Source organism: Porites lutea, chromosome 2, assembly GCF_958299795.1.
Source record: "Porites lutea chromosome 2, jaPorLute2.1, whole genome shotgun sequence".
In the NCBI taxonomy this organism is placed as follows: Eukaryota; Metazoa; Cnidaria; class Anthozoa; order Scleractinia; family Poritidae; genus Porites; species Porites lutea.
In genome coordinates this window covers 4,739,173-4,765,247 of record NC_133202.1, presented here as the reverse complement: position 1 = coordinate 4,765,247, position 26,075 = coordinate 4,739,173, and the positions used below count along the sequence as shown (strand labels likewise).

Genomic DNA, 26,075 nt, shown 5'->3' with positions numbered 1-26,075 from the left:
GTGAACGTGTATAGCCTAAGATAGAGTCGGAGTGAAGAGACCTCACGGGCGTTCTTCCGCAAGCGCGAGCGAAAATTCCCTCTAATTATGACGTCAAAATCCAAACAACGGCTCTTTACTGCTTCATGACCAGTGCAGGAACTGACCGAGATCAAGGACTATTGGCACTGATAAGATCGGTTGGTGCAAGACTGCTTTACGCATCAACCGTAACTTTTCACAATGAACAAGAGAAAGTAGACGAAGAAACAGACTTCCTTGTTGGAAAACTCGGGAAAAACGACAGCATTATCTGCTCCTATCTCACAGAACCAATACTTCAAGAGTTAGGAAAACTCAAAACCGTGAGAGGTTTCTCACTTAAAGATGGATTACGCCGTGGAATTCGCGAGAAAGACAAGATAGGAATTCTTGCTGGTGATGAGGAATCATACGTGTTATTTCAAAGCGTTTTTGATCGGCTAGTCAGAGACATTCACGGAGTTAGCGCGGATCATGTACAAACGACAAGCCTTTGTGTAGACGCCCCTAACAATTTTTTGCTTGATAAACCACAAGTGTTCTCCTGCAGATTACGGGTGCTCAGGTCTTTAAAAGGTGTTCCATTCTCCTGGTTCTGCACCAGAGACCAAAGACTTTTTGTCGAGGCAATCGTGACAGGAGTTTTGGATAAACTAAAAGGTAGGTGTAGCCTGCAAGCAAGTTTATCACAGTCCCCTCAATATTTTTTCACGACATGAACTAAAATGGCATCATCCAATGACAAAAAAATCAGTTTTCACTCGCGCGGAGTTCCGTGAAAATGAAAACCAGTCTCTTCATGTTGAAAACGGATGGCGCAAATGCGAAAAAAAGGGCGGGAAAGGCTGATCACGTGGTCGCCTCTGGTTTGAGAGCATTGACAAAAGCAACAAATTTGATATTTGATTTTAAAATACTTCCATTAAAAACCCAACAAAAGTTTTTTTTTTTTTTCGAATACCCCTCAACCTTCTAGAAAATTCCAATCAAGCTTCCTACCTTTAACTACTTTTCTGTCCCCCCTCCCCCGCAGAAATTTCTGATTCCTTCTGTGTGTACGATGAAACATGGGGCAAAAACGCGCTGCAGAAAGGTTGCTTTACGGCTGCATGTTCAGGGGCGGATCCAGGATTTTTTTTAGGAGGGGGTGCACTCGTCTCTTGCTCTACTTCAACACCAATAAACCACATAGTTTTTTTTTGCAGAATACCAGTTGTATTAGAAAACAGCAGGTCATCTCCAGGGGGGGGGGGGTACGCACCCCCTGTACCCTCCTCCTAGATCCGCCCCTGATGTTATTCCCAATCGCCTAGGCTTGTAACTGATTGCTATTTGCATTTCAATTCTGAAAATTAGACAATCTTCAGGGTAAATACATTCCTCTGAGCCGGCTTCAAGACCAGGAGCTCGAACACATTCTCGAGGTCCATCACTTGTTTTTAAAGCAACGATGTTTTACAAACCGCGTGTGGAAAGAAGGGCGAGGTATATGGTATGACGTTCAAAACCGTCTGTTGGTTGTGGTAAACGAGGACGAACACATTAAGGTTATTTGCCAGAAATTTGGTGGTGACCTATGGGCCGGGTTGTCAACTCTGAAAGGATTGCTTATTGAGATAGAAAACTTCCTTGGCAAGGATGGATACGAGTTTATGCGAACGCATCACTATGGATACCTGGTTTCCAGGCCTCTAGAACTTGGCACCTCACTTCGTGTAAGCGTCAATGTGAAACTACCTTTAACTGCAAAGGTGATGATAAAAGTTAGCTGTAACATTTGTTTAGGTTCAATTCAGTTCAGTTCACAACGGAACTGGACAAAGGGGAAAAATAGATTAAGTTAAGTGTTATATATGTAAATAAATTTACAAATGATTCAATAATTTTATGAAATAAGGCTCAGTATTAATATACATTTACCCTTTTCGCCACAAAATCGATTTAATCCTAAATTTGAGAGCTCACAAAATTGCATCGGAACGAGCTATAAGTAACCTGCGATAGGGCGGTCCTTTTCCCCTTTTTCTTTGAAAGGCGAGAGGGAAAAAGACAAAAAGGGTTCTATTTTCCCTAGTTGCCCGTACGTCCGCAGGTTACAGCATGGGCACTGTGGCCATTGTTGGTGAAGTTTAGAGAGATGAATTGAATGGCAAATTTTAAGATTCAATTCCCAGGCTTCAGTTTTTACAATGACAGAGTGCTCTGAAGCTAGAGAAAGTAAGTGACATGCTGCAGAGAAAACGGTAAACAACCAACAGCAACAATGGACCTTAGCCCTAAAACAATATAGCTGCGTGCTATTCGAAGTTCCAATGAAATTCAAGGTTCAAGAGAGTTGTGTAGGGTTGTGTACTATCCGAATAAGGTTTGTATGCGGCACTCCGTTCTATTGCGTGGTTCAGTAGTCATTTTTTTTTTTCAGGATGCCAGACTCCCATTTGTTTTAAAGTCTTTTGGTCTACGACGTGGAAAATCAGGTCAGTGACCAAAATTTACAGCTGTATTAAAAATAAACCATTTAGGCCAAGCTGAGGCCCCCAGGGCAAACAAAAATTATTTTTGAGGCATTCCCATCACCCCTCTTATCCGATATTAGTAAATGGATATAAGCTGAGCGGGTTTCCCACTTTACAGAAGATCTGAATCTTCTACTTCTTAAACTAAAAATCATGGATAGTTGCATGAAACGAGGAGATACAGTGATATTTAAGAATATTAAAGTGCCTTTGTTTTTTCTTTTCTTACAGGGCTACGTTTCTCAGATCCTCAAGGATGTCGAAGAAAAATATTTGAAGTGTCAAATGATAAAAGAATGGGAGAAAACGAAGTGAGAACATGTGTTTTCAGTTATATAAAGCTGTTTTAAAGTGGTGATTACTGTAATACCGATTTTTCTATTCTTATTTTCTAAGGCTGCCTACTGCATATAAGTTTTCTCTGTAGTTTGCATTCTTTATTACAACTAAAAGCTAGTATTAAATTACAAACCTAATGCCACTTTACCGTTAAATTTTTATCATTTTTTAAGCACGTGCCTAGGAGGGTCCAACGACCAAATGCCATCTGAAATGCTACGTCAAAAGTGTCTCAAATGGTTTTCTTTATATGTGCCCTTAGAAGCCTGTTTGGTTAATTTGTTGGAGCTGCCCTTAAAACTGTTTATCTGTTTGGATGTCTTAGGGCATAGTTATTCGAGGAGACTGGTTATAAAAGGAGGAAATTGAGGAAAACCGGCAAATTTAAAAACAACAGTGCTGCTTTTTATGTTGGAAGCTTCCTGACGGTACACAGTCCTTTGGTTTCTGTTGGCAAAATGGGTTAACCTAGACCTTGTCACGGTTTTGGAATCCGTCCACAGTGTTGACGGGTAGGTAGCTGCGTGAGAAATTACAGTTTTTGTAAGCGAATCGAATGTCGAATAATTTCCGTAAAACGGCTATTCCTGAAAACTGAAATATGAATTGTAAACTAAAGCTTCACTCCTAACGATTCTACTGAAAACATTTGAGGGCGTTACATGCAGCTACATGCGCTAGAACCACTTTCTAAACATTTGTCTGTAAAAATTTCTCTTCCTGCCAACTAAAATTTCCCGGGAAAAATTGCAGAAAATCTAAAGCAAGCGTTCAGAGAAGTTTGAGCACAGTTACGGCCCCCAAAAGTTGTTAGTAAAATCCTTTGCTGTGTAGCTTTAGTTAACATCGATTTACAATTCATATTTATTTCAGAACAGCTTTTTTACGAAAATTATTCGACATTAGATTCTCAGTAAACACTGTAATTTCTCACGCGGTTGTCTACTCGTCACGGCTTCCAAAACCGTGACAAGGTCTATTAATGGTACGTCAGTTTATTGGTCAGTAAGATCAAAATGTTAGGAATGCTATTGGACGTTGTGCATCGTCATTCCACAAAAACATAATTACAAAGGAGTCTGACGGACTTCATAACCACTCCACATTTTAACTACATGCTTAGGGGAACTTTGGGCGCCTCGAAAGTTTTAGGTAGCCTTTTTGTATCATCCGAAAAATTTTTTTCGCTACCCTGAGGGTCCGGTCGAAACTTCGAAGACGTGGATCAGCCGTACTTTGATGCATTAGAAAACTCTAGGGGACGCTTTGTCTTTATACCAATTTTTCACATTTCAATTTTTAACAATAATCGCAATATCTTGGTATTAAATAAAATTGCAAAAAACGCAAATTCCGAAAATCGTAGGTAAGTTCAGTAGTAAAAATATCTTGGACGAATGTAACGTTTATCCAGAAATTACAGAAAAAAGTTCTTGGGTGCGCCTATGTGCTGTCAAGTTGCACTCCATCACAATCTCCCTATCACGTTCGCGATTCATACTTTACCAGAAATATGTGAATGGTCGTGAATTTGCGGAGCCCTGAACAAGTATTTTTCTTGATACTTTAATCATTACTTTGACACTAACTCAAGAAGAGATATCTGTGGACGTTGTTGTTCATTTGTATCCCTGGTTTAATTTTATTTTTCTTTCGTGCATTCAGGAAAAATTAAATTTCAAGCTAAAGGTTAAAATTAAACCTCGATGCTATTTTTATTTTGTCAGGTGGAACTCATCCAGCAATTCATTACTGGCGTGACTCGCCTCATTGAAATGGAAGAACTTTTAACAAAAAATCTTCACATGGACACGTTTATCACCGACATTGTTAAAAATAAGCACACTTCAAGAGATTATTAAAACATAAGCCTGTCAATGCACATGACAACATTCAGCTAGCCATGGGGAGCTATGGGGATTGGCAATTACACCTCTCTATCGCCCTTGTTTATTTGTTTCAAGCACGCGAAATAACAGAAATCTTGAACTTTCAACCTCCAAAAGGAAAAAAATATTTCATGGCCTTTGTTACTTCCGAGCCTGTGGATAAATATCAAGCTTGTTTGTGAATCCCAAGAGAGGATGTCCCCTCTTGTTCATCCATAAGTTCTTTGTAGATCAGGATTTAAACAAATACAACCATTTTCAAACCCAAAGCGCGTCGTTTCTTTTGATCACATGATCTTCGAAACTAGGGGAGCACTCGTTTGTTGAAGTGAGACGAGAATGCAACCTCTACCACCGGGCTAAAGGTCGCTCACGCATGGTGCAGGAATAAACTGCAACGAGAAAACCCTCCAGAAGTCCTAGATTTCTCTATGATTTTGTTAGCAACTGGTACAAATTAATAACAATGAATGCAGGTTCTGCTAAAAAAAACCCTTACGCAGAGTAATAGCCTCCATTAACAGATCTTAACAGCCGCTCTGTGCGACCTTTGGGGCTTACATTTCAAAAATGCTGAGTTGTGTTCATTTTTTCAGGGGAATGAAAGTGATATTGCATTTCCTTGTACTGCTAAGAGCTACTGTATTCCGTACTTCATTCATTAGGGTTATACTCGTTAAAAAAGCTTCAAAAGCATAAAAGATACTACTTATATTTTGGGTGTCAAATCCATACCTGATTTGACTCGACTCCGTAATAGTTCACTGAATTGGACAAACTTTTCCACTTTGGCTGACATTCATATGCAACCGCAAATTCCAAAGGTAATCATTGGAACTCACATACTAACCCCCCCCCCCCCCCCCCCACCTCCTCATCACTGCTGGTATTAAATCATAATTTAACGTTCTGTAGGATCAATTAGCTTAATTAACTAATATGGCTTAACATCCGTTTTAGCAAGTTTTACGCACGAGTTTTGCGTCAGAAGAGTTTAATTTTTTTTTTTGTTCTTTAACCGACTGAGCATTCATAGCCTATGCCGGGCTGTTAGATTGTAAGAAGGTCGCGAAAATGAGGTCAAGGGAAAATAAGACACGCGGCGCCATCTCTCTTCCACGGTCCTGTGTGTTTTTTGCATCATTTTTTCATTATCTCTGCACATTACTATCTTGGAGCCTGGGAACAGGCTAGAGGTTTCTCTGTCTTCAGTCGTCGCAAAGTTTATGGGACCACTGGGACAATACAGACGATCCCTACGATTATATGAAAACCCGGCAGCGGGGTATATATCAGACGCAGACGCCGTCAGCAGAGGATCCCCAGTTGTGCGTCGCTAAACGAAGTTTCTTTCAGACTCTGGTAGAGCTATTTGAGCACAGTTTGTAACCAAAATAAACATATGCTGCCATAAAATATCTATTGCAACCCACGCTGGGACTCTTTTCCGTCCGTGGGTCTAAATCAACTCAAGAAAATTAGGCTATATTGGCCCTGATAAAGACAGTCATATTAGACCCTAATGGTGTACTATACTTTACTAACGTAGGTGGCAGGAGTCTAGAAGGGTGGAGAGGAAGGGAAGGTACTTCTCTCCCCTGCCCCTCCACGTTTTTTGCCGGCCACCCAGTCTAGTATCTGAGGAAACAGTCTCAATTTCAGACCTAAAACAAATCTTTTAAATTTACAGTGTTCAAAGATATAATTACCCAAGCAGTGTAAAGTACTTCTGACACAAACTAGCAAAATACAGTGTATGAGCTATAATGATAACAAAATATAGCAAAAACAAAAACGAATTGAGTTTTTCTGATACTTCGGACTGAGTCCAGCAGGACCGTTTTATGCTAAGAACACATGACTTTCCGATTCTTTATTCACTCCCCTGAAGTGTGGCGTCCGGACCGTAACAAATTTCGGGAAAACTCAAAACGCTTTTGTCTTTGCTGTTTTGTTATTATAGTTCATACAGCAGGATTTGGTTTTCGCTATGATAATAGTAAAGAAAAATAAAGATTATAGTGCCCGAGGGCACGCAAGAGAATAAGTTATTATACCAAAGTTATTTTCTAAAAATACAGACAATGCTTTTTTGCTATTGAGTTGAACAAACACTATTAATTTTCAATCTATCTTACTTTGCCTCAAAAGTTATGATTTTTCAGGAGACCAACCTCAGAGGATAAGGGTAAATCCATTAAAAACACAACTGACCTGCAAAGCCAGATAACTAATAATAGTGTTTTTTAAGGTTTGCAGCAGCGCACTACAGAAAACAATAAACACAACCCAGTAACGCTCTTGCCTCATACCACCTGTAGATTAAAATCAACATGTCGCATCGGCGCTTGTTTCTATATCAGTATTATTTTTTCATTATTTTGCTAAAATTCTGGAAATGTATACATAGCAGGTGAGAGTATTCGGATCATTTTGAACAACGTGGGGTAGACATTCCAAGGTTATATAGTCGTACTTGTCTGAAACATTGGTAATGGATGCCTGGGCTCTGCAGGGCAATTGAATACTACGACCCACCCTACTAAGATACTCACAATGGTTTCTTTCCCTTTGTGTTGAGCAATGTAATAAAAAATAATCCATCTTCCGGTGTCAAGTGTCACCAGCCTCGGAGACCCACATGTCAGAGAGGTCCTAAAAACCACATACCTTCACAAGTATCAGTACCACTAAATTTAGTCAGCTAATGAGAGTAGATCTAACGATCAGCTGTGACAGACTCCTCAGCAACCCAATAATTTTCATACCTCCTGGAGATGGAAAAAACATTAATTGAATATTTTATTTTTTATACATTTATATACATACATTTTGTTGTAGCATTTGAGTTTTTTAGGCACAAGATTTGTGATTTAACAGACGCGAGGCTGTTAAAATGCTAAGACAAAAGAACGTCTATCGTGCCGGCTCAAACATGTCAAACGCGAGGGAACAATCACATGCATCTTCGGTCATGAAGCAATATTCTTAATGTTTATAATAATGGAACAATGTCGTGCCAATGATTGGGATACATGACGTAGTTTTAAAGTGGATAAAGGGCATGCTTAAGGTACAAATTGGTTTTGGAAGCAATGTACTTGTCATTTTAAAAGTAAAAGTGTTATGAGCTTGGAAAACGTTCAAGTTTTAGCAGGCTTGGCCTTTTAGAAGCCACTGGAAACAAAGTCAAGGAAAACCACGCGATAGGAACAAAGGTATTGATAGTGCATGCTTATGAATAACAAGTAATCTAAATATAACATACCCTTTGAAACTCAGTGAGGTGGTAAATGTGAGCAATAAAGCCCTCCTGTGTCTAAAATGTGATAAGAATAAGCAATCGGTGGATCGGTGCCCTTGCCAGCAAGTTTTCAACAAAACAGGAAAGCAAAACATCTCTGCTCATTTTTGCTTCGGGGTGTTACAAGACAAAAACGTCCGGAATATATTATAATTTATCCCAGATGTTTATCTTCGAAATCTATAAAAAGAATCATTTTTATTAGTAGTCAAGCCTGGGGGATCAACTTTATCTTGCTTAAACTGGTTGTTTTTATTGAGTAATGGACGCACTGTTTTCTACAAATATGTCGTCAGGGCTAAAGAATGCTACGGAAACAACCAATCCATCGGCCATGCAGGAGTTGTCATTGGCAGATCGGATAGAAAAAATCTTCAAAGTCTCCTTGCTTTGTCTCATAGCCTTGGCAAACATCGCTGGTAATTCAAGTATATGCTTCGTCGTTCTCAAGGACAGATATTTACGTCTAACGGTACGGAACTTCGTTGTAGCCAGTTTGGCTTTGACAGATCTTCTAGTCGTTCAGTTAATTATTTTCCAAGTACTAACTTACTACAACATTGGGAAAGAGCCGAATCTCTGCAATCTTATGGGCCAAAATTTTGGCGTTTTATTATATGTCAGTACCTTGCACTTATTTACCTTGAGCTTGGACAGATATATAGCCATATTTTATCCTCTACGGTACCGATTCTTAGTTACACCGAAGCGGATTACTGTCATTTTGTTAACAATCTGGATTATTCCATTAATATCTATTCATCTCCTCCCTGCGGTGATTACAGACCTTCACGGCTTCCCGAGTTTTTACGTATGTATCAACGAAGGTTTTATTGAGGAGAAAGACAGAATGAACCGGGCACACATGTTCATTAACGTGACATTTCTTTTCTTTTTGCCACTTATCGCGATGATGGCGGCTTATTATCGGATTAGCAAGATTGCTTGGTACCAGGCCAACCGTGTAGGAGTTGCGGTCGTTGAGTCTACAGTTAGAGTTCAAAGCAGCCGGCTCCCTAGAGCAAGAGAGAGAAAATGGGCAAAAACACTTGGTAAGTTTATATATAAATAACGCAATGCGCGATCAAGCTTGATTCCGACGCGAAGTGATGAGGAAATTGGACCGCATGCATTTTCGCTGCGTTCTTATTGGTGCATTTCATAGCGGAAGAGAAGACTTCAAACAGAGCGTTCAAAATGAGTTTATACTTATTCCAATCGCTGTATATTAAAATATAAGAATGAGAAAATTAATTTTAATGCTTTGCCATTTTGGCTGTGTTCATTGCCTTGTCCAGTCACACAAGCGTTTTAATGCGGTCTTAATTGCCAGCCACTTTGTAAAGTTCAAAGTCCTTACAGTATGTAAGCCTTACGTAATGGTTTTGGCGTTCAGAATATTTATTATAAACCTAAAAATAACCCTGCCGTGCTAGAAAAAAAACCATTCTGGACCTCAGTGAAAGTTTCACCACTGCAGTTGGTCATCGGAAACTGAAAGGTTGTCGAGGCATTTTCTAAACAGGACAGATATACCACTGGGCCACTTTGTTTCAGGACAAACTTGACCTTCAAAGGCTTATGTTTGTTGTGTTTTTGTCTGCGAAACTGTCGGCATATGCTGACCTCTCAAATTTGAATAACTTCTAGAAGAGGTACATCATTGTAACATCGTATTGTCTCTGTTAGCAGCCGGCACGCAAAGAAACTTCTTTCATTCTTGAGGTGAAGTCCAGTGCCATCAATATCGTTTTGAAAAATAACTAAAATTTCTGACTTAAAGCTTTTTGGGAAGTTGCCCTTAATTTTGCAGGTCCATGTTGTTTATAATTAGTTTTAGCAACTTCATTAGTAGAGACTATTTTTCATTTGCGACATAACAACGACGGAGACCAGGTGTTATGATTCCGCGAGACTGAGCATCCAACCCAAACCCTTGTTTTCACTAAAACCGCTGGATATCAACCTGGTTGAGGTCATTGTTTTCTAAGATCTTCCGTCGCAAGCAGTCTTCTGTTCGCCACTTTAGAAACGAGCGGGGAACTGAACTCGAAATGTGTCACGCAATTGCTTTTTGGGATCGTTACAGGGGACGCACCGGTCAGCTATAATAGAGAAATTAAGAGTACACCAAACGGCGAGCATGAATTTGTACCACGTGAACAAGTTTTCCCCTTTTAAAATGGTAGTTTACCGTTTTTTTACTTCTAATCAAAAGTAAGTAGTTTCACGCCAGTTTTATCCATAAAGAATTGTTCTGGACAGTTTTTATCTGCTTATTTTCTATTCTGACTAAAAGAATGACGCCCCATCTCCTTCGCTAGGGAAAACCGGCCTCAAACACGTTTATCTTTTTTTTGTAGCAATCGTTATTGGTGCCTTTCTGGGCTGTTATCTACCGGTGGTCGTGGCATCCTTAGTGCACATTTACTCCGGAGGAACGACCAATCACGAACTAGCAAAGACTTTGGAAATACTGATGTTTCTAACTTTTTTGAACACTGTTCTCAACCCAATGATTTACTCTCTTCGAAACAACGAATACAGAAGAGCATTCAATAAGATCTGTGGAAAATGCTTCCGCGACGTAAATAACGACCCCCGGTCACGTGCCAACTACATCAGACATGAGATGGAAAGTCAAACAGTTTCTACTCTTATGAGCACGTCCCTACATCACAGGGACTCCGTTAGTTAGGGGACCACGCTTATACACTCGAACCCAGCGGCAACCCGGGGGGACGGAGGTAAGATGCCTACCGAGAGGTGACCGGTATGGGGAAGGGGGAAGGACTCGGTTTTAATTTGACACCAATCGTTTGGCAAAAGATAGAACGTATTTATTTGTTACCGATGCGCATTTTAGCGCTTTAATCCTGACGATATGACATAATATGTCATTAAAAGAGAAAACCCGACAGAGCAAAAGCGTTGTGGACAGCAAACAAAAGTAAATGTGTGGATGTTCTCTGGGGACTTAAAGCTTGCTCTTTGTGGAGAGGTGACTGTTTGAAAAGCAGTTGACTATAATTGTTTTCAGGAGCCGATTACTGTTGTTTTATGAAAGTGAAAATGATCCTCGCAATTGAATAAACAACCTAAGCGGTTGAGAAGCTGAAAAAAATTCAGGCTTGACCGGGAATCGAACCATAACCTTTGTCATATTTTTTTAAAATTGCCAATGTACTAGTTCCTGGCCAGTAGAAGACTTATCAGATTTAGGAAGCGCCATGTATTTCTCTAGCCTGCGAAAACATCCGTTTTTCCTCGCTCTTCGCCTCTGGGGACGTTGCGAAACGTGCCCAGCGGAGAAGACGGTGGAGAAACGGATGTTTTCGCAGGCTAGTATTTCTTTTGCCTTTGAAGTCGTTGAAATTTGCGACACATTTGCATTTGCAGACGAAGCACATGCAGCTCGCTGTAAGGTGCATGGGTTTCCTGTGGAAAGTTGGCAGAACTATTAACAAAGAATCCGAGGTTTAGTTAGTTACTATGACAACTCACATGTTCTGTTTACACAGTTAACCCAGGATTAAAGGTAACCTCAGGCTGTGAACTTTTGAAACTGTTCAAAACTTTGCCGTGAACCCACTGAGGCTTGTCAGTGGTTACATTTTCCATTTGAACATTTTGACGTCGTTTCTATGGTCTATAAGTCTCTGGACAATAAAAAGTTGCCGCCTTTTTATAATTTATCCGTTGTGTTGCGCTGGTCTGATACCCTCAGCATTCTCCTTTATGACTTTATTCTAGACAATTCAGTCGCAACAGCCATGAGATGTTGAGAGGGTAGTCTATTTTATAAAATCTTCAATAAATAATCAGATTTTCGAAGTGCATGCCGCGTGTTGAGTCTTTTTTTTCTTTTTCGATCAAGTGAACGTTCAAGACCCCACAATGCTGTTCGGAAAGAGTGGGGGGGGGAGGGGGGTCGGGCGTGAACGGTCCATGGGCTGGTGGGTAATGAGGGGTGGAATGGGACGCAAGTCCTATTTTATCCCCTGTCACCGAGTTGATTAAACGTGGCGAATTTCAACGAAACAATATTAAAGGAGCTGTGTCACGAAATTCAGCCAAATTAGGAAATTACAAAATGCCTGTTAAATTAAGAGAAACATAAAAATGACCGCTTGCAACTTTAAAGGAAGGTTAAAATAACATAACAGAAACAACAGATGCCACAGATGGGCAAAACTGAAGAAGATTGAAAAAGATTGAAATTAGGGTTTTTGAAAACTGTTCAACCTAACAGTTTTTCAAAGTTGATCCCTGCTGCTTGCAACTTCAAAAAAAATGCTCAGGAGACATTTTTGTTTGTCTCAGATCTCTGATTTTGTCATTTTCCTGTAATTTCTTTGCTTACTTTAAGTTCCATAGCGATTGAGGGCGTGTAATTGGCAAAATTAAACAAAATGAACTGGACTGCCGTGACACAGCCCCTTTAAACAAGAAGACTAATAAAATGGACGCCAAGATAATGGTTGTCTAGGGGGCTCGGGAGCCGTCGCCATTTTGAAGGGCCGAGATTAACCCGGTGATGCGTGACTCTTTGCGTGACTTGGTTCGCGTATTGTTTGGCTGATAGCGTGTGTGGACGGAAGCCACAGTCTGATTTCTGCAAAACGAAGTTTTCAAGGGACAATGAAAGTCCGAATTGCAAATGAACTGCCTAATGTGCCGATCGGGCTCGTCAGATTACTAGGGAAAGTGCTCGTATCACCTGAGGACAAAGTTGGCTTCACAATGTACGATTTCACCCTTCAACCTGAGGACGACTTCTCGTTCACTGCTATTTATCCTGATCAAAATCACATTTATTACTGCGTTGAAGGTACGTAGATGAGTATCAGGGAGTATTCACAACGGTCCGTGATTACAAAAACAGCTTTTCATAGCAGCTGGGATTGCTTGCTATAAAGAACTCAGTGAAGAACTGAACGTTAGAATGAGAAGTCTCGTGACCATATACATGATAGGCTTCACAGCATATAAGTTTCGCCATTCTATTATTCATGGTTTCGCCTATTTGCGTTTGAGAATTGATACAGGCGTTTAACGCAGGCTAAGCAACAGAAGACAAACTGAAAGGCAAGCGGTAACAAATGCCTATACGTATGTAGACATGGTAGCTTAGGAGGTGCTCCTTGCAGTGCATGTGCTTGCTAGCTGAGACCAGCAGAGGGCTATGGAGTGTTGAAGACAGTTTCATACACATCTCGCAATCAACGATTTTTTTATTAAGCTGTTCGACGAATCACTACATTTTATCAACAATTTGCTAAGTTAATTGTGTATATGAGTAAGTGTCTTGAGGTGCCAACGGGTAGGGTAGCAGGTTTGTTCTCCCGGATGTGAGATTGATACGGTTATAATAGCAAGATGCTTTGACCGGGGTTTAATCTCACGGTCCCCAGAGCCTGCGTTACCCTTATCCAGCGGAACGTGCAACGGACGCGGTAGGTACCTCATGTATGGGGACATATATTGTACCGACTTGAATGTTGAAATCAAGTTCCTACCACGGACTCTCTGGAAGAATCCAAAACTAGAACCACAAAATCCTGGTTCTGGTTTAATTGGGCCTGCGTGAAGTTGCTTACGCATTTGATCAAGAGAAGTTTCTAAGGGAATTTTCCCTTGCACGCACATTGGTACATAATTGTCCCAGGGCAGTTTTTCTTTGTGTGATTTTTGATCAATGTATCAAGTAACTCGAAAAGACTATCAAGGAGACCGAAAAAATATATATTTATTTAAAATGACGGGATGGAGACATTCGTTAGTCGTGACGACACACATGCTCAGAATGAGTACAGTTGTTTGTAAATTTGAAAGGTTCAGTAGCATGCTTGTATAAAAAGTGGCATTGAACGACTTTCAATAACAAGACAAAGGAAATTTTTAGACGTGTCGTTGTGGCATGGTTTCATGAATTTATATTGAGATAAACTTTTTCCTTAATAGTTTCAAGTTGTTTAAGATTGGTGTGTGCAGAGATGACCTGTCAAAATCAAATAAACGTGTTCACAGGTTTTTGATTAGCAAAGAAATTTGCAAGTGATGAACATGTTTTTATCGGCCAATTAGAGATTTTTTTCGGATTTTTCCAGAGGTTAGACTTAGTGATCCTTGGTGCTTGTGACTAAAAGGAACGAGATTGTAATCGGCTACTTCCATACGCCACTTAAACTCTCCCATAACGCACCTTATTTGTCCCCCAAAAGCTTGCATAAGCATTGTTTTCAATTTCTCTTTGGATAGCTCTAATACCCACGAGAAATGAAAAACAAAGGTCATGCAAAAGTTTTGGGCCGAAAATAAGATGCATGATGGGAGATGTGCAAGTGGCGTATGAGCCTTCCTTTTTGCTGTTTTTAATGAGAAGTTTTTCCTTTTTTACAGGAAAGTGCATCTTACACAAAAGTGCAACTGAAACAATGGTCTTTACCACTGATCATGTTCTTGCTCCTACACCTGAGAGCAAAGTGAAGTTAGATATTCGTGAACCAATGAGAATCGTCGCTTGTTCAGTCCCAAGTGACCCAAGCATGTCTCCAGTTCCTTTTCTAATGAAAAATCTGAGTGACGTCATTGATTCAGACCGCAATGTCTTCTTTGAGCGTGGATACAGTCGGAGATTTCTAGCTGCTCCTGAAGGCTTCAATATCTCAGTTCACAATACATTATGCCATGCCAACAATAGTACGCGCCTGCATTATCAGCACAACGTAGAAGCGGTTTACTGGATCAAAGGTCAAGGTGAATATGCCTTGCAAACTGGTGCGCAGAAGCACGAGTTTAACCCTGAAAAACATCGCGGGACTTTGTTTCTTTTGGAAAACGATGCGCATGTGGTCAAGATTGGCTCCGCTGATTCCATAGCAATCTGCCTGTTTTTCCCTGCGCTAAAGGGAAATGAGCGTCTCAAGTTTGACCAGGAATCTGGCTCGTCTTACTAAAACTTTCTTTAAGAGAATATCAATAAAAAACGTTTTCCTCAGTGTTTGTAGTAAATAAGACAAAATCATCAAGAAAATCAATTTAAATTTAATAAAAGTTCCCTTGGTTTAGCCATGTTGAGTTGAAGACCCATGTTAAGCATAGACAAATATTTCAGTAAAAAAGGATCTTTACATAATCGTCGGAGACGTCTGATGTTCTTGACTTAAAAAACCGATGTTATAGCCTGAGAAAACAGCCGACATCGCGACGACGGGGAAACCAGTGGTAGCGTCACCAAATGTGGTCAAATATCGGCCGTTTTCTCAGGCTACCGGTGTTAAAAAGGGGGCCTTAAAGGAAGTCTTTAGACCTGATACCTTTAAACGCTGACCCCGTTTAAGCCAGAGGTACAGGGTCGTTAGTAAATTGTCCGTAGAGCAAAGCAGAAATGACTTCAACAGGATCGGGAACCCTTCAAGTATGTTTAGTCTTTTCACGTAGTTAACTCGTAGACAACTCAAGTAATTCAGCATGGCTCTGTGTCTTAACGATTGGTAATTCAGTTCTGTTTGTTCGAGGTAATTCGCAGAGGCAATTCGTAGAGGTAATTCAACGCTCTTAACGAGAGGTAATTCGCAGAGGCAATTCAAATCGTATAGTGTACAAGCTAGCTTACGGTGGTCTGGATATGCTGACAACACTTCAATTGCTCTAGATTATTGAGCTGAATGTGACTAATATCCTGATTCTAGATTGTGTTTACACTAAGTTCGTTAGGGACGGAAACTTCAGGAAACTAATGTTTAAGCAGCTTGCGTTTTCCCATCTAAGGTTAATTACGATCGGAACTTCTTACTGCTTATGAATCCGTTGGTAAAACAAATTGTAACACGGCTGAATAAACGCTCATCTTTGGAGGGTTTTTTCTTCGATTTTAAAGACATTGCTTTAACACCATATTCGAAATGCTGAAATGTTAACTGTGATAAAACTGAGTTCCGTTCTAAAGATAACATATTGAAATATCGGCTGCGACATTTGTTTTGAAGACAAGACGCCTTATTCACCGTAACCCTGACTAAGTGGACAATCCAAAGTTTACACTATGTTCGCGTGAATACAGAGAGTATTTTTTAGTTAACCAGTGAGTCGCTAAAATTTAAAATCCATGTATACTGTTAATTCCTTGAAGCCAGTGAGTGCTCTATGTCGCATGCAAATATACTCAAACGTCGATCCAGCTCCACATAGATTCCCATTCGAGGTGGTAAGAGAGAGAGACGATCGACTCAGTGTCAAACCGTCGTGTTTTTATTTGGCAACGTCAACAAAGGCAACGATGCGATTTTGAGACAGTTGAGCCTTTTTTGACATCATTCAAAGCAAACATAAAGAATTTTGACTGTAGGTCACGCTATGTAAGTATTCTTCACTAACTCCAGGCCGTTGGGACATAGCCTATGCGAAGCTGTCTTCGGTAAGTATTCTTCTCTAGCATGCAATGATATATACGTCAAAGTTCTTGTTCGCAAATACGAGACTTTACAGCACTGAAACGTTTAAGTCTCTGAGACTTCAACTTGGACCAAGAAAGAGACTTCTAGACTTACACTAGCCACTTCCCATATTTCGGATCGACTTGAAACTTCCGACACCCACGACTTCATTGGTAGGATTCGTCAACACTCCGACTTGCCTTATTCGGCCTGTAATACAGAGCTTAGAAGTTAAACAAAAGCAGAGTATGATGGAAAAACGATTGTGCGAGGGGAATTTGATACCATATCGGAGATTTAAATGTAGTAACTGAATTGCCCCGATTTCATTAATCATCACGTATAGAAGAGATCAAGAATTGAGAGCAATTTTAAGAGGAACTTTCGTCTCCTCGTAATATCATGACCCCAGGGGAAGGGCCTAGTAAAGTACATTTCTCTTCTTCGCTCGCCTCGTGCTCCACCCTCGAATCTCGTACTTCACTCTCGTATCGCGCTCCACCCTCGAATCTCGTACTTCGCTCTCGTATCGCGCTCTAATTCACATTTACACGTCACACGTTTGTTTTGCTCATGAACAGGGGGCTTAAGCAAAGACGAGGGCGACGGCAACGAAAACGGCAAAAAAAGCAATAGGATTAGATTAACAAAAGAACAACTCTGCAAGTGCATCACGCTTTTTTGTACATCACTTTGCCGCCACTGCACAATTACGACGTGAACCTTCCTAATTTCACGTTTTACTGCAGACGTGAACACAAGACAACGATTTTCTTTTTCTTTTTGTGATCTTCTACAGTCCTTTAGAAGTCAACTCCAAATCAAATCGCCAAAACTTGACAAAGTGAAAGAGTTGGAATAAGAGCAGTGAAACTTGAAGCAGAGCAAATTCACTTTTTGGGTGACGCTTTCGCTGTCATTGCCGTAGTCGTTCCTTAAGCTCCCTAATGTTTATTCCGGGGGTGAGGGAAATTTAAGCATATTGCGCCATTGGGTGTGGCGTTTGGTCACCGATTTTTGTCCTGTGGTTTGAGCAACTCAGTCTTCCAAAGTTAAAATGTCCAGGTATTGTTGTTTGAAGTTTATATCTGACTGGTATTTTGCGTGTCTTCCTTTCATCAACAATGAAGACTCAGCTGTTCATGGCAGTGTTATTCTCTTGTTTTCCTGCCTTGGTTTCCTCCACTCAAACACAGGTGACAAACTCGACCCCATTTATGAAAAAATACCCTGACTGTAATTTTGTTGACCAAATTAACATTGATTTCCTCCACCTTCCATGTTTTCAGGCCTATTCATCGGCTTGTTCAAATGGGCATCCTGGCATTCCTGGAAGCCCCGGTTTACCAGGTCCCTACGGTCGCGACGGAGCGAAGGGGGAGAAAGGAGAGCGTGGAACCAAAGGAGGGAAGGGTGAGGTTGGTGCCCAGACCCCTTCAAATTGGAAGCAATGCGTTTGGAAGAAAGGTGATGACAGAGACCACGGATTGTTACAGGTAGGAAAATGTTCATCTAGTAGCCGATTTGGGGCTCCTTTTTTTCTACAATATAATTTATTCCGCTAGCACAGCTTTGTTGCCTTTTAGTAATAGAGAGCTTTAGATTCTAAGACGAGTACGACTACGAGTACGAGATTTTCTCAATACTAAGTAGTGCTCGCGCGATAACCAGCGTCATTTTGGCGGGAAAATGTGGTAGCCGTCGTCATTCTACTACGAGTTTTCCCGCGAATGTTGTGGTGGCGAAAACAAGATATCAAATGTTAAAAGTTCTTATCATTTTGCGATCGGGAGGGCGCATAACTCGTTCAGGGGCACCCAACGACAATTTTCGGAAAACATCTGTTCGGAAGACGATTTGAGATCTAGAATTTACTTAACATTTGTTGGAAAATTTCTTGCTTGTCTGCCTCTCCTAGGATTTTCAAACATCGAAAAAATGGTATAATTGCCCAGCCTAGTCCCTAGGCGTTCTCTCTTGCCCCGTTGTCCGCGCGAAGTCTGGGAAAGAGCGGGTATCTCTCGGTGACGTCACAGCTTACGTTAGAGTCCAGGATTGACCGAGCCGAGAACGCCTAGGGACTAGGCTGATAATTGCCCATTTTTAACGGATTTTTACCCTAAAAAGGTCGCCTAGAATTCTCGGGAGCCTTTTTTCTGGCTGAAATTTTCGAAAAGGTAAGTTTTGATCCCTATAATTTTCGGATCACTAGACTTTCAGCTAGGAAATACGAACAGATGAAAAATTTTTAGGGGATGAAAATGTGCCCATATCTACCGTTTAAATACTAAAATACGTTCAACAATGCTATGTTTAAGTGGTTTTGAACTATAGTCTCGTTGGGTGCCCCTGCTCCTTCACTATAAAAGATAACAATGCTAATTTTTCTAGTGAAAAATGGTAAAATAAAGCTTTCCGGGGAGTCTATATTTTGAGAATAGGCGAAAAAAATTTAAGCCAAATGTCGTACTCGTAGTCGTCCTCGTCTTAGAATCTAAAGGTCTCTAATGTAAAGACTAAAGCAAGAGGTAAGTTAAAGGCGCACGCGAGGCAAAGGCCCAAACGGCCGCAGCTTATCCTGGTTTCCTGAAGCATGCCTAGGAGTATGACTACTCCACCCTAGACGGGATGCTAGTCCATCGCAGGGTTATCCCCCAGCAGTAAGTCGCCGGTACACCTGCCTGAAGAGAAACAAACTGGACTAAAGTTCTTTCAGTCTTAAGAACGAGGCGACGGGCGAGGACTGAACCCTTGGACTCTCAGATCTGGAGTACGAGGTGTTAACCGCTCGGCCACACACGCCTCCACACTAAAGGTTGATTTCCACTGACACGTTTTTGGCTACACGCGTTAATTCACGTAAATTTTAATCACGTAAATAAAATAGAGGCAAGATAAAAGGTGCTGAGCTTAACCGAAAAGATTAGCGAGGATAAACTTTTACGCTAACGAGCTACCTTTCATGCATTGCCTCTATTTTATTCGCGAACGTACATTTTTCGCACGCACGCACTTAAAAATTACGCGGAACTGGAAATGAAAGGAACAAAAAAAAGATTTTTCAATTCCTCCAGTTTTGCCTGAACTCATATCATCATTATCTTTTTCCCCCTAGGAGTGCCTTTTTAACAAGATGCAAGACCACACCACCCTGAGAGTCTTCTACTCTGGAGCTCTTCGCATCTATAACTGCAATTCATGTTGCAAGCGCTGGTTCTTTACCTTTAATGGTGCTGAGTGCAGTGGGCCGATGCCCATTGATGGCCTTATTTACCTGCGTTCCGGAAGTAGTAAAGAGCCCCTCCGTACCCGCCATATTGAAGGTTACTGCGAAAATGTCCCAAGGGGAGTGGTGCGAGTGGGATTCAACGTTGGCAACTGTGCACGGCACGGTGAGGCAGACGCTCACTCGGGTTGGAACTCAGTGTCCCGGATTGTGGTGGAAGAAGTACCAACTCCGCAGAAGTAAAAGCGAGTCGTCAATAACACTGGAGAATAATTATCATGATTCACTGATGATTAAAGTAGAAACAAATATCTGTCTTGTAGTAGCATTGGCAGCTATCAAAATATGTCACATTCTGGTATACTTTGTCGAACAAGACATTATTTACCTCGCGTTGTTATGCGGGGTCTATATTATGCACTTATCTACCCATACCTAAGTTATGGTAACATTGTAGGGGAAATACGTAGACAACAAGACTAGAACCAACAGGAAGGCTACAAAAGAAAATTATAAGGATCATTAATTTTTCAAAATTTAAGAACATACTGGTCCACTCGTCAAAGAACTATTAATTTCACCTTTAGGTGGTATAAACAATGAAGCCATTGCTTTGTTCATGTTTCGATACTTCAATAACAATCTACCAACATCTTTCAATGATTTCTTTTGTCTGAACAAAGATGTTCATCAATACAACACAACTGAGATCATCCTCCACGTTCACAAAATCCAGGCACGAACTAAGTACCAGAAACACTCAGTAAAATACAGAGGAGTTTCAATATGAAATAACTTGCCAAAATCTATGAAAGAAATTAAGACATTCAATTTATTCAGGAAAAAAATTAAAACGCATTTTCTCCACAAGCAAGAAAATTAGAAATTCACTATATAAACGTAGAGTTTTACATAAATGATTATTCTAAATAAGTTCGTCAATTACTGTAATCCTTGTAACATAGCTATATCCTTATTATAATCTTTAAAATAAATCATTGTAGTAAACTTGTTCAGGGGCTCTCCTCGTAAAGCCCAAAAGAGTTAGCTGAGAGCTCCTGTGAAGGTATAATATATAGAGGATATTACACGGTGGCGAGAAGATATGAATTTTATGTTCGAGTGGCAAGAACAATATCTCACGAGTGAGCGAAGCGAACGAGTGAGATATTGTTCTTGCCACGAGAACATAAAATTCATATCTTCGAGCCAACGTGTAATGTTCTTTTTATTATATGGAGAAACCAATTCAACAAAAGCAAAAGGCGGGAATCGTGACGTCATGGAACGATACGACACTCACAAAGGTGACATACGGAAAATACGCCACTCGGGTACCGGATGAAGTGGCGTATGGAATCTACGAGTGGTTTAGTTCCCAGTAAAACACTCTCCTCCATATAATAATATGTTATATTATTCTGTAACTAATATGTGAAAGGGCAAATAAAGATTGATTGATTGATTGATTGAATTCAGCAAGCCCTAAAGGAACTGTGTCACGAAATTATTTGGATCATTATATCTTTCTGGGTGACTACCCACCTACTCCTCCCTAAGCCAACATTAACATTAATTTCTCACTTAGGGTAAAATGGCAAAGAGTTACACCGCCTACAGAACCGTGCAGCTCTAAATATAATACGGAAGAACACCTCAAATGACATTTTCTGTGTGCTAAACTGGTTAAATCTAACTTCCAGGAGAAAAATGCATAAATGCATTCTAGTTTTTAAGTGTTTATATAATTTAGTACCTAAGTATCTTACGCAATATTTTACAAGGAATGCGGATTTGCACGATCATGTAACTAGGAGAAGCAACGACCCGCTTCCTCAAAAGCCTAAACGTAACATGGGAAAAAGAACTTTTTAAGTGTGCAGGGGCTATTTATTTCAATTCTTTACCCAATTATGTTAAAAGTGCCACGTCTGTAAATAGTTTTAAAAAGATGCTAACCGAGTATTTTACCTTATAATTTTAATTTCTTATCTCTTAGCACACACTCTATATTGACCTAGCTAGATTTTTTACAGTATTATTGTTTATTTTAATCATGTATATACCTTAGGAATTTGTAAATAGCAGCCTTTTTTTTATTTTTCAGGGCCCCTATAGATACCAGCCTCGTTGCTGAATGGGCTACCCTGATTAAATAAAGTTACTTACTTACTTACTTAATTTTACTTACATGATAGTTGAATTGATCAACGTTAGGAGAATTTAGATGCTGGTCATACGACGGGAATTGGGTAAAACTTTCCATGCCACTCCTATGATTATTAACGTTATGCAACAGTAATGAAATTAATTAATTGACAAGGTCAAAGAAATTTTCGTTTTCTGTTGATCGACTGCGACGTGCTTCGTCCTCAAAGACTGAAGTAGCACTAACGTTCTTGAGATTGTCAATTTGTCTGCTGATTAAAATGTTACAATAGTGTCAATAGTCTGTCAGCTTCTGTCAGGTGATTGGTTAGCTTCATTCACTGACACTCGCCAGTTTTTAGTTTATAGCACTATACAAGAGCTGGGTTAGTGACGCATTCACTTCTTTTAGCGTACAGCCTACACTGAAGTGAATCAGGTTGGTGAGTTAAATGTTTACTATTTATTGCTGTATGGAGGGAGTCTTGCTTTTTTAGTAAAGTGTAGTGAAATACAGTTTGATAGAACCTTTGTGGCTGAAAGAGGATCCAGGATTCTCCAGCCCTGTAAGGTGGAAGGGTAACCAACTAGAGCACACTGCTAAAAGTTTCTACCTACCAAAAATTTCCCTCCTCTACAAGAAACTTCAGTGTCTATGCGGGTAATGCGACAACATGAGCTACGTAGTGCATTCAGACTGGCAGATGCCGTCAGATTCTACCCATAAATGCAAAATTGTTCTCTTGGGCATTTTATGAATGATAGTCAGTAGTCCAGTGGTTTCAATAAGCACTGACGGCCGACAACACGTGTCAGCTACTTTTCTCATAGAAGTCGGCTACTTTTTTCTAGAAGGAAGAAGGAACTAGTTTGAATAGCTTTGTCAACAAAAAATATAATTATCGTAAAATCTAAAAGAAAACGTAATTGTGATGTGTTTTCATAAAGGCCCACTGGTTTTACCTTATGCTTTAGTCATGTAAACGCTATATTTCAGTCAGTTTTCACAGGTTTCTTTATAGGTTCACGCAGAACTTGTTAACGTGCAGAAGTACGTAATGTGGTTTTCATCATTTGTTCATTCCTTGTAGGAATTGATTGTGACTGATCAATCAGAAGTTTAATGAAAGCGACATTTAATTGAATGAAAAACACGCCCTTTTGTCCTCAATTTAGTGCCCAAAACGCTGAAAATTGCATTTCAGGGCTTTGAAATTTCAAAATTTTCTCGGGAAGCACGTCACAACACCGCCCCTCCCCCTCAGGGACTAACATGAGCTAACATGCCCCTTTTGATGCAGTCGGTTACTCTATTCAAGCCTGCTGGCTACTTCAAATTTTATTGAAATCCCCTGGATACGCTGTAATTCAGTCGATATTTTGACTCGTTTAACTTTCAGCTGAATATCACAATAAAGTATTCATTGATAACAAAAGTGATCCTACTTCTCTTGTACTGTTATCAGCACAGGCTTTTAGCCTGAACACTTAAACACTCGGAAATAACTTCAAGACCAATATCCAAGGAATAACAGCTCAATTACATGCTACAGATCACGTTCTGCTCGGGGTTATTTCTCTCTGGATGTTTAATTCCCTTGCTAGAGTGTTGTTAGGATTTCAGTTTCCTCTCTGAATCATCTAAGGACTGGAAATTGTCTGCTGTATATGTCACTTTATTATAAAGAAAAACCAGAAAACGTAAGAGCCGCCCGCATGTAGAGGGAGAAAAAGGAAACTGTAGTAGTTTCAAACCCTTTGGTGTTTTTTAAACTTTCTTTGCAATTTTTCTGACCTCACGTCACCTTATGATTGAAACTTGTTCCCTTTATTCTTTCAATAGACTAACTTCGATATATTAAATTTATACTTGGCTCCGAGGCTTGAGGAATAAGGGCCTGTTTACATGGAGGTGGGGGACCCCAGATAGGTGAGGTAACCTGTTGGGAGTCACCCCCACTTATCGTGTAAACGTGATCAAACTAAAATGAGGGATTATAAGGACAGGCGGGTTACCCCACCTAAGGGGGTTACCTGACCTACCGGGGTCAAACACCTCCATGTAAACAGGCCCTAAAACAAAAGAAATGTAGTATGTGTTCACTCTTGAGCCTTAAGAAGATTTCTTTTATATTTTATTCCCCCAAGCCTCGGAGTCATGTCTGAATTTTTATATATCTAAATAGGCCATTTGCACGATGGCGTCACTATTTGCTACTACGACCAGAATCCTAAATTTGGTAATCCCAGCGAGGTTTGAATAACAAACGCACTAATTTGCACAAGAAAGAAAAACCCTGACGGATTCTGGTCGTAGTGGTAAAATGACGTCATCGTGCAAATGGCCTACCGGTATTGGTCTGTTAAATAATGCCTAAAACACTTACATTTCGAAAAAGAAACAGTGATTTGTGAAGCTGCTATACGAAGTTTGAAAAATGAACTGTTAGTGGAAGAGTATGCAGAGCACAGTAATATCTACCCTTCCGATAATTTTAGACAACTGTCAAAATGAAGCATCGACTGACCTACATCACATGAGTGACATGACCCTATCGCAGCTTCAGGTACTCGATGAGGTCAGGAGGTTTTTGCAGTTATCTAATGAACAGTTAAAAATTTTTCATTGAATCGCGGAGTCAGGCTTTTTTTGTCCATAATCATTTCAATCGCCATGGTAAAAACGGAGCAACAGAAGCATCTCCTTTAGGCTTGAATAAATCTATTCATTAGCGTCTTATGAAGCCGTTCTCTTTCCAGGAAGACAAGGCAACAAGCAATGAAGGCCAAACTGTTGATTGTGCTAATGTCAGCTGCAAGTTTACTTGCTTTTACACGCGCTGTGGTTGAAAAGGTGAAGAATTAATTCGAAAGTATTGGAATTAATCTATCTTTCGGCTGTTTTGACTAATTGTTGCTTTCTCCTTAACACCTTCAGAGCTGTCTAGGCAGTAACGGAGTTCCAGGCATCCCGGGAAGTCCTGGGTTACCAGGTCCTTACGGTCGTGATGGAGCTAAGGGAGAGACTGGACCCCAAGGACCAAAAGGCGATCAAGGACAAGCCGGATTGAAGGGTGAGAACGGTGCCCAGGCTCTTTCCAACTGGAAGCAGTGTGTTTCGAAATTGTACGAGGCCAAAGACAACGGGCTACTAAAGGTAAGATTTACAAACGAATGAATGCAGTCATGGATATCGTTAAGATCTTTTGAGTATACGTTGGTCCCAAAATTAACCCTTGTGGTACTCAAAATTTCACGTTAACAAGCGCGATTGTTTTATGGTTGACTTAAAAAAAATTAAAATGTGCGTGTTTTAAATGACTACAAGCCTTACATGTTACCATCTTTTTCCAAAGGAAGGAGTAGTAAAAGTAATGAATTCTTGGAAATGCATTAATTTCTGGCGCTGGTCGTCGAGGAAATAGTCTGCTTATGGCCAAATTTTTTTTTCCTTAAGTCGTCAAAATACCAAGCCATTTGTGCTAGCCTTGCAAATTAAGTTTTTACACTAAATTATGAGTGATGGTTAGTACATGCATTGCCTTACTGAAGGAGATCGTGAGAAATTACATTTACAACATTTCCTTAATTTGGAATGTATAGGAATGTGTCTTCCACAAGAAGGAGCAAAATTCGTCCCTACGGGTGTTTTTCTCAGGCACTCTTCGCATCATGAACTGCGTTCGTTGCTGCAAACGCTGGTTTTTTACTTTTAATGGTGATGAGTGCAGTGGACCGATGCCCATTGACGGGATTATTTACATGCATGGAGTGAGGGGACTGGAACCCCTTCGTGTGCGCCATATTGAAGGCTACTGCGAAAATATCCACAGGGGAGTGGTGCGAGTGGGATTTAACGTTGGCAACTGTGCAGGGTACGGTAATGCAGACGCTCATTCCGGTTGGAACTCAGTGTCCCGGATTGTAGTGGAAGAAGTACCAGCTCCACAGAAGTAAAAGAGTTCTCAGTAAGAACAGAGAAGAGGAGGGGAAATAGAAGTCTAGCTACTATTAGTGTCTGTAATTGTTTATCCCGATCCTGGTTCTATTAAAATTGGTTAAAAATATTTTCCGTCGTCTATAATTTGAACGTTCTAGTGGGGCATCAATTCCTACTCATTGTTGGGCTAGCAACCGGCTGAGCCCGCAGATGAAATACGACGAGTCTGTCATCCCGTTTCCAGAGCCCAAATG

General features: G+C 40.3%; 5 protein-coding genes across 7 annotated transcripts; all 5 read left to right on the top strand.

Moving 5' to 3' along the window:
• The first annotated feature begins 125 nt into the window (after positions 1-125).
• LOC140925208 (glycocyamine kinase-like) lies at positions 126-2,936 on the top strand. The gene is made up of 4 exons (XM_073375191.1): positions 126-681; positions 1,378-1,772; positions 2,444-2,498; positions 2,769-2,936. The coding sequence occupies exons 1-4, from the start codon at positions 126-128 to the stop codon at positions 2,885-2,887; spliced, it is 1,125 nt and encodes a 374-aa protein (XP_073231292.1). The 3' UTR covers positions 2,888-2,936.
• Positions 2,937-7,681: 4,745 nt separating this feature from the next.
• LOC140926519 (histamine H2 receptor-like) lies at positions 7,682-11,315 on the top strand. 2 transcript variants are annotated; one of them, XM_073376249.1, is made up of 3 exons: positions 7,682-7,983; positions 8,366-9,121; positions 10,433-11,315. In XM_073376249.1, the coding sequence occupies exons 2-3, from the start codon at positions 8,404-8,406 to the stop codon at positions 10,765-10,767; spliced, it is 1,053 nt and encodes a 350-aa protein (XP_073232350.1). In that variant the 5' UTR covers positions 7,682-7,983; positions 8,366-8,403; the 3' UTR covers positions 10,768-11,315. The 2 variants fall into 2 exon arrangements, with proteins under 2 accessions (XP_073232350.1, XP_073232349.1); XM_073376248.1 differs by lacking the exon at positions 7,682-7,983 and having other exon boundaries at positions 8,229-9,121.
• Positions 11,316-12,642: 1,327 nt separating this feature from the next.
• On the top strand, positions 12,643-15,075 carry LOC140926518 (L-ectoine synthase-like). Its single transcript, XM_073376247.1, has 2 exons — positions 12,643-12,900; positions 14,472-15,075. The coding sequence occupies exons 1-2, from the start codon at positions 12,711-12,713 to the stop codon at positions 15,026-15,028; spliced, it is 747 nt and encodes a 248-aa protein (XP_073232348.1). The 5' UTR covers positions 12,643-12,710; the 3' UTR covers positions 15,029-15,075.
• Positions 15,076-15,459: 384 nt separating this feature from the next.
• On the top strand, positions 15,460-20,779 carry LOC140925203 (collagen triple helix repeat-containing protein 1-like). The gene is made up of 3 exons (XM_073375177.1): positions 15,460-15,489; positions 17,797-18,003; positions 19,623-20,779. The coding sequence occupies exons 1-3, from the start codon at positions 15,460-15,462 to the stop codon at positions 19,974-19,976; spliced, it is 591 nt and encodes a 196-aa protein (XP_073231278.1). The 3' UTR covers positions 19,977-20,779.
• Positions 20,780-22,278: 1,499 nt separating this feature from the next.
• Positions 22,279-25,948, top strand: LOC140926517 (collagen triple helix repeat-containing protein 1-like). 2 transcript variants are annotated; one of them, XM_073376245.1, is made up of 4 exons: positions 22,279-22,320; positions 24,642-24,735; positions 24,820-25,038; positions 25,485-25,948. In XM_073376245.1, the coding sequence occupies exons 2-4, from the start codon at positions 24,661-24,663 to the stop codon at positions 25,836-25,838; spliced, it is 648 nt and encodes a 215-aa protein (XP_073232346.1). In that variant the 5' UTR covers positions 22,279-22,320; positions 24,642-24,660; the 3' UTR covers positions 25,839-25,948. The 2 variants fall into 2 exon arrangements, with proteins under 2 accessions (XP_073232346.1, XP_073232347.1); XM_073376246.1 differs by having other exon boundaries at positions 22,296-22,324.
• The last annotated feature ends 127 nt before the right edge of the window (positions 25,949-26,075 follow it).

Coding starts and splice junctions, on each gene's coding strand:
- LOC140925208 (XM_073375191.1), top strand. CDS start 126: ATGACCAGTGCAGGAACTGACCGAGATCAAGGACTATTGGCACTGATA. Junction 682..1,377: donor AGTTTTGGATAAACTAAAAG/GTAGGTGTAGCC, acceptor TCTGAAAATTAG/ACAATCTTCAGGGTAAATAC. Junction 2,499..2,768: donor TCTACGACGTGGAAAATCAG/GTCAGTGACCAA, acceptor CTTTTCTTACAG/GGCTACGTTTCTCAGATCCT.
- LOC140926519 (XM_073376248.1), top strand. CDS start 8,332: ATGGACGCACTGTTTTCTACAAATATGTCGTCAGGGCTAAAGAATGCT. Junction 9,122..10,432: donor AAAATGGGCAAAAACACTTG/GTAAGTTTATAT, acceptor TTTTTTTTGTAG/CAATCGTTATTGGTGCCTTT.
- LOC140926518 (XM_073376247.1), top strand. CDS start 12,711: ATGAAAGTCCGAATTGCAAATGAACTGCCTAATGTGCCGATCGGGCTC. Junction 12,901..14,471: donor CATTTATTACTGCGTTGAAG/GTACGTAGATGA, acceptor CCTTTTTTACAG/GAAAGTGCATCTTACACAAA.
- LOC140925203 (XM_073375177.1), top strand. CDS start 15,460: ATGACTTCAACAGGATCGGGAACCCTTCAA. Junction 15,490..17,796: donor CAGGATCGGGAACCCTTCAA/GTATGTTTAGTC, acceptor CCATGTTTTCAG/GCCTATTCATCGGCTTGTTC. Junction 18,004..19,622: donor GAGACCACGGATTGTTACAG/GTAGGAAAATGT, acceptor TTTTCCCCCTAG/GAGTGCCTTTTTAACAAGAT.
- LOC140926517 (XM_073376245.1), top strand. CDS start 24,661: ATGAAGGCCAAACTGTTGATTGTGCTAATGTCAGCTGCAAGTTTACTT. Junction 24,736..24,819: donor CACGCGCTGTGGTTGAAAAG/GTGAAGAATTAA, acceptor TAACACCTTCAG/AGCTGTCTAGGCAGTAACGG. Junction 25,039..25,484: donor AAGACAACGGGCTACTAAAG/GTAAGATTTACA, acceptor TGGAATGTATAG/GAATGTGTCTTCCACAAGAA.